The 12,059-nt window shown below is 40.6% G+C and overlaps 1 protein-coding gene across 1 annotated transcript in view; it reads left to right on the forward strand.

The window, feature by feature from the left end:
• The window catches only part of st14 (ST14 transmembrane serine protease matriptase), a 26,738-nt gene that overhangs the window by 6,085 nt on the left and 8,594 nt on the right, over positions 1 to 12,059 (forward strand). Inside the window, exons 2-12 of the mRNA XM_020620112.1 lie at positions 4,437 to 4,584; positions 5,245 to 5,405; positions 6,556 to 6,626; positions 6,961 to 7,133; positions 7,794 to 7,829; positions 8,314 to 8,542; positions 9,810 to 9,949; positions 10,090 to 10,193; positions 10,546 to 10,655; positions 10,942 to 11,072; positions 11,543 to 11,647. Coding sequence (XP_020475768.1) covers positions 4,437 to 4,584; positions 5,245 to 5,405; positions 6,556 to 6,626; positions 6,961 to 7,133; positions 7,794 to 7,829; positions 8,314 to 8,542; positions 9,810 to 9,949; positions 10,090 to 10,193; positions 10,546 to 10,655; positions 10,942 to 11,072; positions 11,543 to 11,647 — 1,408 coding nt within the window. The remainder of the gene's footprint in view (positions 1 to 4,436; positions 4,585 to 5,244; positions 5,406 to 6,555; positions 6,627 to 6,960; positions 7,134 to 7,793; positions 7,830 to 8,313; positions 8,543 to 9,809; positions 9,950 to 10,089; positions 10,194 to 10,545; positions 10,656 to 10,941; positions 11,073 to 11,542; positions 11,648 to 12,059) is intronic.

A 12,059-nucleotide genomic window follows, 5' to 3' on the forward strand; every position in this document is an offset into this window, starting at 1 on the left:
ATATATATATATATATATATATATATATATAATCAGTTTGGTTTGAATTCTGTTAAATGTCTTCTCAGTCTTTGCTTCTCATGCTCATTATTTCCCCTTTCTTATGCCTTTCCTATGGGTCAGCTGAGAACTGAACCAAAATAATCCACATAACAAATACTGTTTGAGCGTCAGGCTTTGTTTTTGATGCTTTAAACCAGGAAACGTATTTAAATACAGGAAATGGTGAGGGTGGCATATGCTTACTACTCCTGTAATGTTTGTATTTTATAATTTGTTGTGCATGTACTTGTAAATGTGATCATCAGATGAATATACAGTCCAGTAAACAGGAATAAGTTACAGTATGTGCCAGTGCTTCAAAGTTTACTTAAACACTCTGTACTGCAAAACATGAAATATCACCTCTATGGCGTTCACTGACAGGTGATGTGGATTAGTATGAGAAATAATTGTTAATATAGAGCAGTGTTGAAATTACATGCCGTTGGAGCAACTTTACTTTCTTAAACCACACCTCACAGCACTGGTAATGTGTTTCCTACTTGTCTGACTGGTTTAGGTTCTTACTGTACACACCCTTTGTAGAAGCTGAGTTTGGATGTCTACTAGCGATCTTGACTTTGCCAAAACTGGAGCCCATTTTGCAGCTCAGCCAGTTTTGTCAAATATAACTTTTTTTGTTTGTTTTTGCATCAGCATGCTGCAGCTTTTTCATGATTGTGAAACAGACCACTGTTTCCTGTTTAATAATGGCATAGCATACTGAGCTCATATTAAAAATAAAAAAAGTCTGAACATATTTAAAAAAAAAAAAAAATCATACTTCTTTTTTTCCCTAGGAGTGAAGAATGGGATGTGATGAAAAGCACGTAATGGTTTTATTATACTTTGATCAGGGTGAGAGAGAGAAAGACAGACCCTAGAGCACTTGCTGACCCCATCTCTAATGATTCCCCTCATCCTGACCCATGATTGCTGTTAGAGCTTCCAATTAGAAAGAATGTGTGGAAGCCTGAGCCTGGTAAGAATAGGCCTTAATTGCCATGAGTTATCATCTAAACTCCTGTAATTGAGCCCCCATCTTAAGGGGCAGCACATCTGACAAATTGATTTAATACCAAAGCGATTCTCCATCCCTAATGGCACTTGGGCTTCTTCAGTCATGGGCTACAGGCATTGAATTCATTGTGTGTTGATTACTAGCTGGCCTGAAACCTTTCTCTTAGTCCGCCCACTTGAGGGGGTTAAACAACAGACACAAAGTACTGTATCGACCAACACAAACGTGCAATAAAGCACCATGCCCATATTCTCTACAAGATTGTCCCTAGGTTAGCATGCAGTTTTTGAAATGTATGTCCAATGGCATGTTCAGAAAGTGTTCAGACTTGTTCACTTTTTGCACAATTTATGTAGTAGAATTGAATTGGAAACAACTGCCATCATACACCCATGACTAAGGGAAACCTTTTTATATTTTTTTGTAAATTATTTGTTAAATCAAAAACTGAAATGTCTAATTTACAACAGTATTCAGACCCTTTGCTCCTTTTTCATAGCAGTTTTCATTTCTACTGAACAAATCACCTGACATGACTATAACCATGACTTGTGCTGCTCCTGCTGGATGATCGGTGTATTGTATCTGCCGAGACACAGAGCAGCAACTGTCATTGGGCAAAAAGAGCGTTGATCTGGAAGGCAAACGGGAATCCAAGGGTACTGTAACTCTAACAGCTTCAGGAGTCCTCTGCAGTGATGGGAGAACCTGCTGGGGGGTATGACCATCTCAGCAGCTCTCCATCAATCAGGCCTTTATGGTTGAATTGCTGGATGTCTTTTTGTGTAAAAGTTATATGATAGCCTGCTTGGAGTTTGCCAAACAAAATGTAATCCTTTGGGCAGCACTCCAAGCACTGTTGTTTGGTGCACACCAGGCACTGCTCATCACCTGCTAATAATACCATCTCTCTCCTGAAGCATGGTGGTGACAGCATCATGCTATGGGGTTTTCAGCAGCATGGACTGGAAGACTGGTCAGAGCTGAGGGAAGGCTGGATGCAGCCATGTGCAGAGAGGTCCCTGAAGAAAATCTGCTTCAGAGTGCACAGGACTGATAAACTGCTCAAATCCAGATGTGCAAAGCTTGTAGAGACTTACTGAAGAGACAGACAGCTGTTATTGCTGCCAGGAAGGCTTCTACAAAGTGTTGAATGAAGGGTCTGGGTACTTTGGTAAAGAGAGATTTCAGTTTTAGATTTTTTTTATATAGATTTAGTAAAATTTCAGAAAAGCGTAATAACCCTGTCATTATGGGTTATTACGGTGAGTGTAGACGAGCAATTTGTCTATTTAATATCTACAACACAGTTGGTATGTGTATTGGCACCCTGAAACACCCAGCAACACAGTACGACTTGGTATGTGAACTGTTAAGTAAAAGTTGATTTTGTGTTTTTGAGAATGGATACAGAATTGCAAAACGTAATATCACAATACTCAAGTGTATGGATATGTTCTTGCACACCAACAACACAATAACGAATGAGGCCTCAGTGTTTTATGCAGGCACTCTATATTTACATGCAGGTCAGGTCTGAGTGTGGGAGCTCTGTCACATTTACTACTCAGGTTTGACCAGTTTTGAAAACCGAGTACAAACTGTGTTTGAACTCTTGGAAAGAAGTCTAAGATGTTTCAAATATTATTTTCTGCTGTTTTGTGTCATAGTTCAGCAGCACAGTTCAGTCAGACAAACCTGTCTATAAATGTACTATGTAGTTGGTTAACAAAACACCTTTTGAATATTCTGCAGTGTGCCTCCGGAGTCATCTTGGCACCCATTTGTAGGTGGAGTAGCCACAATGCTAAATCATCTCCATGTAGACAGCTTGACTGACTGTTGATTGAAGAACATCTAAACTGAGATTAGTTGAACACTTTCCAGTTTTATACAAATCAACAATTCTTGGTCCAAGTCCTTTGTGATCTCTTGTTTTGTGAGGCATGGTTCACTTTTTGTGAACAAGAAACTTAAAATGTTGGTGTGTTTTTATGTCAGCACAGTAACTCTAACCCACATCTGCACTTACTGGACTCCAGGTTTGCTAACTCTTGACTCCATAATTCAGTATGGACAAAAACAGTACCTCAAATCCTACATGACATGTTCGAGCCAGAATATGAAAATGAACAGTACGATGAACTGCAACAGAATTAAATAATTTGAATTTCTCCTCCATAGATGGGTAAACAACAGAATATGTGCTGATGAAAAAAGATTTGTAACACTCTAAACAAAGTGGGTAATTGTGAAACCCATATTTTAGCTGGCATAATGCAGACATAGTACCTTCTCCAGCCTTACAACAATTCTCTCTAACATTACAGAAACAAGGCATTAACAGACATGCAAACTTTTTTTTTTTTAATAAACTTAGTGTTAAGTCCCACCCAGCAGTGGAAACATCACTCCCTTTCAAGTAGCTCCAAGGTCGGTAAATCCAACCGCTGGTCGCTGAGTCTTCCCCCACACGACCACATACAGTCCCAAAGTAGTGAAATTACACAGACAATAACATCATGGATGGTTAATCCACTCCTTTAACCAGCAACACATCACATGCTGCAAAGTCCCACCCAGCAGTGGAAACATCACTCCCTTTCAGCATTGATGATCTGATCATTCACCGCCATGGAGGGCTTCACTGGCTGGCTGCTTGTAGGTTAGACCCGGTCAGGTAAAATAGCAAGTCCCAATACAGGAACATTCCCACATATACAGTAACTTCAGGCCCTGTATTTTTGGGATCCAGTCAGGTAAAACAGCGAGTCCCAATACAGGAACATTCCCACATATACAGTAACTTCAGGCCCTGTATTTTTCTCCATATTCTCCGGTCACAGTGCAGCAGCAGCAGGAGGTAAAATATATCCACAAAACCGCATGCAGTCACTTTTAAAATGGTACCAGTTGATGTCAGGTAAGCTCACATGAACTTGTAACTGCCTGGAGATTAAGACCATTCAAGGAGGTCCTTAAACTATTGTGTAAGACTTTACATTGTTAGGAAAAAAAGTGCAAGCGAGAGTTTGCAAGACCTGTATAAACAGAGTTGCTTATGCAAAGAAGTACTAGAACATACAGTACGTACACCTCATATTTTGAGCTATACATCACATTTACAATGATAATTTACCATTGTAACATTGTAGATAAGTCAGAAAATGGAAAAGCATGTCATGGGCACTTTAAGGTTCAGATAAAACTATAGACTTATTTGTAAAGCTGCATTTGATGATCTCATGTTATGACTCAAGTCACACTGCAGGGATGTACCTCTCGCTGCAAGTTCAGTGCAATCAAAATAAATATCTATCCAAAACATGAACTGTATGTTTGTTGACTCTGTTTTGCCCTTTGGCTGCACCAGGGCCACAAAAGCCAGCATGAGCGGATCGACTTCTTGACCAGCAAAGAGAAGGTGCCATCAAAGCGGAAGACTGGCATCATAGTCGGGGTTCTTGTGGCGCTTCTCCTACTTGCAGCTGTTGCAGCGTTACTCATTTGGCTGTTTATTTGTAAGTATAATAGCAAACCTTCCTCCATTATATCATCCACAATAAAGACTTGAAGAACAGTATTATTAATTCCTTATATATAAATGTTCATTTTTTAATGTTTGGATAAAATAAAAATTAAGAAAATCAGATATGGGACATGAGTATAAATATAATCTTGACAGAATTAAATGAAATATTCTGAGTATTTACTGTTAAAATCAGTTTACTGCCAAAACAAGCATAACATCAAAAAAGTGGATAATTTGGATTTGCTGTGAAGGCCCAGCTCTTTGGTATAAGGGTGTAAGAGTGGCTTGTTTGGACTTAATAATTTCCTATTAGTGTTAGCCTGTTTGACAGCTCTGACTTTCTCCTTTAATAATGCAAAGGAGAAAAATGTCAGAGAGTTTGTGGTACAGCTTCCCTGTCATTGAAATGACTCATTTACACATACAGGTTCTGATAAAATGGCCTCTGAAGTCCTGATAAACAGATTCCTGATTCAACTGTTTTAATTGCTCTGAAAGCCAAACAGTGTTCTTTTTATGAATCACTCTGTACAGCTTTAAAATAATTCTTCATGGCATTTTAAAAATCTTGTCTCCTCTTTCATCAGAATCTATCTTGTAGCACTATCTTGATCAAATATTTAACTCTCCTCTGCATCTGTCCTCCAAGTTAAAAATGCTGAGTCAGAAGTCATGCTTAAGAACCAGTACAGCCCATCAGTGCGGGTCTTCACTGGGCATATGAAGCTGGCTGATGTACCATATGACCAGAAGCTGGAGGATCCCCAGAGCAAAGAATTTGAGGATTTGGCGCTCCAGCTGCAGGCAGTTGTGAGTGTTAACTATTTTGGGCAGAATATTATACTCAGTTCTCTTCTCTCACTAAGAATCAGATATGAATGCTGTTTGATACTGTGGACTTGTCTTTTAAATATGCCCCTCCCAGTGAATAACTGCTAAAGGCCCATTTGTGTGGGTGGAATAAAACTCTGTACATCCCCTTAATTATTCCCTCAACAGCATCTCCTATTATTGGAGGCATTGGAGATGTTTGTAGCACCACTTAGGAGCATGTTGATAACAAAAAGCCCTCGCTCAAACCCCATTAAGCACACATGGTCTCGGTGTAGAGCTACAGCAGTGAGGGATTTAGGTGAGAACTAGAGTGGAAGTGGTGGACTGGAATTTTAGAGGACTTGATGATTGGGGGAAGGCTTTATGATGCACTAGGTTTGCACTTGCATGCAACAAAACTGTTTCAAGACTCAGTTTGGATCTAGGTTACCATTTACATGGCAGGGTTAACTTGTGGAGTATCATTTCAAGTAAGCAGTACTGGGGATGATTGACTAGTTGTCCCACAACTTTGTTCTTCCGCCCTAGCACCACCTGTCTGTGGAGTCCTTGAAAATTCTGTCTCCTAGATGGGTTTAATAAAATGGCAGCGGGTTCATATTTGACATTTCTGAGTTAGACTTTTGAAATGGTAATTTTGAAATTGATCATGATGTTTATTTTATGCTAATTGACCACTTTGCTCTGTGAACATTTCTCTCCCACCATATCACTTTTGTTCTTCACCTGTAACAGTACAAATGAGACCTGTTCAGTCTCTGCTGCTAGTTCTCTCCCATTTTTGATCAGATTCTTTTTGACTTTCTCTTACCATTTTGTGTTGTTGCTGTTTATTTTTTTCCACTAATAGCACTTGCTCTGAAGTTAGCTAACACTGTATATGAATGTGGTAGTGACCCGCATTTAAAAGCACTAAGTGTGACTGCAGCCTTGTCTGATATAGTTCACAGCTTAAAGGCAAGACAGTTAATTGAGAACCCCATTGTTGTGTGCTGTTTGCATGGAAGGTAGTTTTTATTTTATTATTTTATTTTTTTTATGTTTGCATGCTAATGTGTACTTTAGGCAGACAAGCATAAATCATGTGCTTGTTCTGTTCAGTAAAAAATACATTTTCTCTCCACAGCTGGAGGAGAACTACAAGAAGGATCCATTCCTTTCAAAATACTACACCACCTCTGTGATCACTGCATTCAGGTACTATTGAGTTCTCAAGCTCCTCTACTGTTTTAGCACCGCTGAACCGTCCGCTGTAATGCTTGTGAAAACTCAATGTAAAAACATGACACAGAATCTTCTCTGATGGAAAAGCTTTGTTGTACTGACCTGTAAAAGTTTCAAATCAGTTGCTTTTCCCAGCACATCAAATTTTCTTTTTTTTTTTTTGTGATTTACAGTGATCCAAACACCTCATGTTCCGCTAATCTTTGCTGCTTCTTACTGTAAATGTTGAAGCTTGTTACTGAACTCTCTCTCCATGCTGTCCCTTCCCACCCTCTGTCGATTTTTCTCTCATCTTTGCTTGCACTAGTGAGGGAGTGAAAGCCTACTACTGGTCCCAGTTTGACATTCCTGCAAGTGACCTGGAAATGCTGCCGAAGTTCTCAGAGCAGCTGGTGATGACTGCGCTGGGGGGCAGCACCAAGGGACAGCGCAGTGTTATGAGCCGCATGGATATCAAGATCAGTGAAGTCACGGCCTTACGTAGGTACCACCAGACAGAGATGACTACAGCTGATTCCACAATATGACATTTAACAATCAGCAAATATAAAGAATTGTGAATACAGATCTCATGAGGTCATTGTCATCTTTTATCACTATTGCTATTCTGTATGTTTTCTATTTGTGTGATTGTAGTTTGCTCTAAATTGTGCTGATTGGATGATAACAGTTGGGCCAGACCTCTCTGCTTGTGCTGCATCTGAGATGGCACATTTTATGCTTCTTGGATCCTTTAATGATATTAGCTGGGCCCTGGCTCTGGCTTGAGCCAGGCATTTTTCTTCCTTCTGTCTTCTCAGCATTCACACTGCATGTGTCCACTTGCTGGCCACCAGCCATGCACCGGCCCTATGACTCTGGTTTTGGTCCTATTTAAAATGCTTTCTGTGGGTATGATTTGATGTTGCTGTCCCATATATTTAGACAGAGTTGTATGAGTTGCTGCTGTAGGACAAGGTGAGATGGAGCAGAAAGAGCTACACACACCATCACCGCTTCCCTTAACCACAGGGAAATGGAACAGAAAATGTGCAACCCAAATATTTTAGGCTCATACATCAAATTCTATCAGGCTCCCAACTTTAGTAACCCATTCTTACCTTTCCTCCTGTTTCTCTGCCACTCTCTCTCTGTCTCCAGTCACAGATCCTCGCATGGTCAGGAACCCGAAAGACAGTGAGTACAGCATGTCCCATTTCAATCACTCCCAGCTGTAATTTTCCAGCTGGCTAGATTCTCGCTCCCCTGCCAGTCAGTAACGAATGGCTGGTCTGGCCTGTACTGTACATGGGCTGCTCTAGGCAGAGATTGAGACCCCTGTATCAGGCCGGGGCTTGACGGTTACTTTGCCTTGACACTGTGTGGTGGTTTGTAAAGATCAGACTACATCACATCACCACAGTAGTACATTAATCTATAGTATAACAGATGGAAGAACTATTGTTTACATAGTGTTTACATAGTGTTATTTGTAATGCAAAGCTGATTTTCATAAAAAAAAAAAGATGAAAAGGAAAGAAGACAAACAAAATGAAAGGTATTTACTGTCATCATCTCTTATGAAAATTGTGAAAAGAAGCAGCAGAGGATACAGAAGTTACTAACTATAAACTGCTAGTGCATAGTTTCATAGTGTGATATATAAATGTTGTTTTTCCAGTGGGATGTTTCAACCTGCTGAAAGCTGAAGACAAGATGCAGATATTTACATCGCCAGGGTTCCCCACAGGCCACCCCCCCAAAACTCGGTGTCAGTGGCAAATCCGAGCAGCAGCGGACAAAGCCATATCTGTCAGTTTCCCTAAATTCCACATCGAGGATTACTGCTCGGATGATTTTGTCTTCATCTATGACTCTTTGAGTCCAGAGTATTCTCAGGCCATTACACAGTAAGTCATAGGGTGGGTCTGGACAATATGCTGGCCATGGTGAAAGGTCATACTGATGCTTTTTAAAGTTAATTGTCTATGATTGGACCAGGTTTTACCATTATAATCACTTCTAGCAGTGTGGCGTGTGGTGTTCTGTGCACTGATGTCTCCCTCCTAAGAGGCTTTTTATATTTTAAAGAAAAGGAGTAAATTAACTCATTGTTGCTCCTACAGTACATCGAATTGTGATACGATTCCCATTCTTAAATTTCCCTAAACCATGGCAGCATCTTTGGTTTGATAGGGCTCAACCAACAGCTGTCTTATTTAGTTAGGCTTGAAGACAAGAGAGAATGGAGACATTGTTCTGCATGATTCTCTCAGGAATATCTTTACATTTGACTAAAATGTTGCGGAGGGATTTAGGAGTAGAAGCTGTTTTGGTGTGGGTGGAAAGCTTGTTCCATTTCATTCCTTTCACTGAATTTCTGATTACAAGTTTTTTTTTTTTTTTTTTGGACCCTGAAGCTTTTAGCGCTGCATGTCCCATTTTATTGTTAACTTTTGAGACCTCAGTGAGATTGAGTTGGCTCAAAAAGACCTCTGCTTTCAAATCTGTGAAGGGTGCCAACCTGAATCGTGCTACACAACTATGTGTAATTGCACTATATCTGTGGGGGAGGGGGTATGAGTCTGCAGGCTTCTGAATGCAACATCAGTTGTAGCTAGAGGCAATTTCAACTCAGAAACTGTTGCCAAACAAATATGCGTTACCAAGTGATGCATACATTTTTTATAATGCTATTGAGCGATCAGCTTTATCCAAGGTGACATGAGGTTTATGAGAACCATAATGCAATACTCTATAATGACATTATCCTACTGAAGGTAGATGTATTGCTGCTCGTGTGGCGTCATTCACACTTTCATGGCTCAGCCACCAGCAACATTGGGACTTTTTGCTAATGTTCCTAATGTTTTACTTTAAAACTCTGCTCAAGCAATTTCTGTCTAGTGCTGGCACATCTCTCCCTATTGATCACTTTCTATGCTTGAATGTTGATTTCTTTTCAAATTATTTTTTCCTACATTTTAATCTTGTTTTGTTAAGTTGATGTTAGTGTTTGTGACTAAAAGGAATTACAGCTGGATTACTTTACTTAGTGTTACACACGATAAAGAACCGTACAGCTCCGTTAACTAAATGGATCAGACATTCATGCTTCAAGGTTGTGTTTACTACAAGGTGTTTTGTGGTTTGCATCATCTCGCCCTCCTTTCACAGGAAGTGTGGTCAGAGGCCCCCCTCCAATCCCCTGGAGGTGGTGTCATCTGGCAACATCATGCTGATTAATCTGATTACTGACACGGAGGTCCAGAGACCTGGCTTTGAGGCACACTACAGAGCCATCCCCCTGTCCAAAGGTAGTTAAGTTGATATTCACAGCATTCAACATCATCTGTTTGCCAGTTGCATTCTATATTTTATCTACAAGTGCATTTAGTATAGTTTGGTTTATATTTAAATGGTATGCAAGAATGTGATTTTATGACATTCTTTTCAGTAAAAACCTGTGGTGGCGTCCTCTCTGAAAATGAAGGAGTCTTCACCTCCCCCCTTTACCCCAGCTTTTATCCTCCTAATATGGACTGCAAGTGGACCATCAAGGTTTGCAACACTGTTCTGCTCCCTATAGCCCCCACCCTTCACCATCCTTAGCCTGCCATGATAGGAATGCTGAGGCAGCACTATGTAAGCCAAGCTGTTCAGTACCTCTTCTAGCTTCATCTCTCAAACTGCTGTTGCTGCTGCAGCTCTAGATAAGCTGCAGAGCTTTGTGTGTTTTGTGCCATATGTGTTTATACTTAAGTGTATGCTCACTGCCTGTTTGGGCGTGTTGCCTTTTGTATGCTTGCATTTACATGGGATAGAGATACATGTGTTTTTACACAGGTGGAAGAGTGACATGGATGATAAATAAGGTTGTTATGAGCCAATCACCTCTTTCTCTGTGCTGCAGGTCCTAGAAGGGCGCAAGCTGCGGGTGACGTTCACCATGTTCCGCGTGAAAGAGCCTGACGTGGACGTCCGTGTGTGTCACAAAGACTACGTGGAGGTTCTGGGCACCAAGTAAGACTTAACTCATTTAAATGGCCTATCTTGTGTATTTTACTTGTCTGTGAGTATATTAAATGAAACCTGAGGCTCTTGCCATATTTGTGCATGCACATACAGTTTTCCTGTGCAAGAGCTAACATTTAAGTCGATGTTGATTTTACCTGCATATAAAATCTTTTTAGATGTTGGTATTGTTTGAGAGATATGACATAGGCGCTTTTAGCTTTGCCATCGTAACCATTAGAACTACAAAAATAAAAACCCAAATTTTCCTTTAAACATTGATCTTTTGCCACAGATATTGTGGAGAAATATCCTCTTTGGCTCTGACCAGTGACAGCAATATCCTAGAAGTGACCTTCCACTCTGATGAGTCCTACACTGACAAAGGCTTCAGTGCTGAGTACAGCGCCTATGATCCCACAAACCGTGAGTTGAGCCTTGTCTCGCACCAGCATTTACACACTTTGTGAGATGGGGAAATGTTGCGATGTGACAGTGACTCTCATAGCCTGCCATTAACAAGCAAGATGGGGAGAAACTGTGTGGTCTGAGAGAGACTACGAGACAGCGGCTGACTGACACATAGTGATAGAGGCTTAGAAATTGTGGCTTTGGAACTCAAGAGCTATACTAATCACCAGAGAGCTTGTTTATTGGGTCTGTTTTTTATTTGCCACTGTCAGTCACGGGCACTCTGCTTTCAATTCCCTCTGCTTTTTATGTTGTCTTCCACTTTGACCGAAATGGATTTATAATTGCTCTGATCAGCAGGGATAAGCCTTGGCATCATGACGGATGTTGTGAACATACACTGTCACTCCCTCTTGCTCAATTTGTCGTCATCTTCCTCCCCTCCTCGCTCTCCTCCTTTGCTCTTTTCTGTGTTTTGTAAGCAGCTTGCCCAGACAAGTTCACCTGCAACTCTGGTATCTGTATCGCCAAAGAGCTGAAGTGTGATGGCTGGAATGACTGTGGTGACATGAGCGACGAGATGAAGTGCCGTAAGTTGCCCCTTGAGCCAACCTCCTACATTTCTTTAGTCTCTCTCAGCTCCTTAAAGGAGTAATTTGACAATCTGGTAAACAATCTTCCTTGACAAGAGTTAGATGATGAGATAACACTCTTTGTACCTATCTGCCAGAGTCCAGTTAGCTTAGCTTAACGGTAAGACTGGAACCAGGGAAATGGTTGAACTGGCTTTGTCCAAATAACAAAAATCAGAAGAGATTAAATGACAAGTTATGGTTTTAAGGGGGGTTAGGTGTGAGACTATTCCCTGGCAATTTTCTTGAGTCTTACCTTCAGTGTGAGGTTGCCAGACGTCACTCACTGTGAATAATAGAGACTTTGTTCACTATAAAGTTACAACTTTTTCACTTCAGTTTGATTGATTGATTGATTGATTGATTGATT

The sequence above is a fragment of the Monopterus albus genome, unplaced genomic scaffold, assembly GCF_001952655.1.
Source record: "Monopterus albus unplaced genomic scaffold, M_albus_1.0 scaffold232.1, whole genome shotgun sequence".
NCBI lineage: Eukaryota > Metazoa > Chordata > Actinopteri > Synbranchiformes > Synbranchidae > Monopterus > Monopterus albus.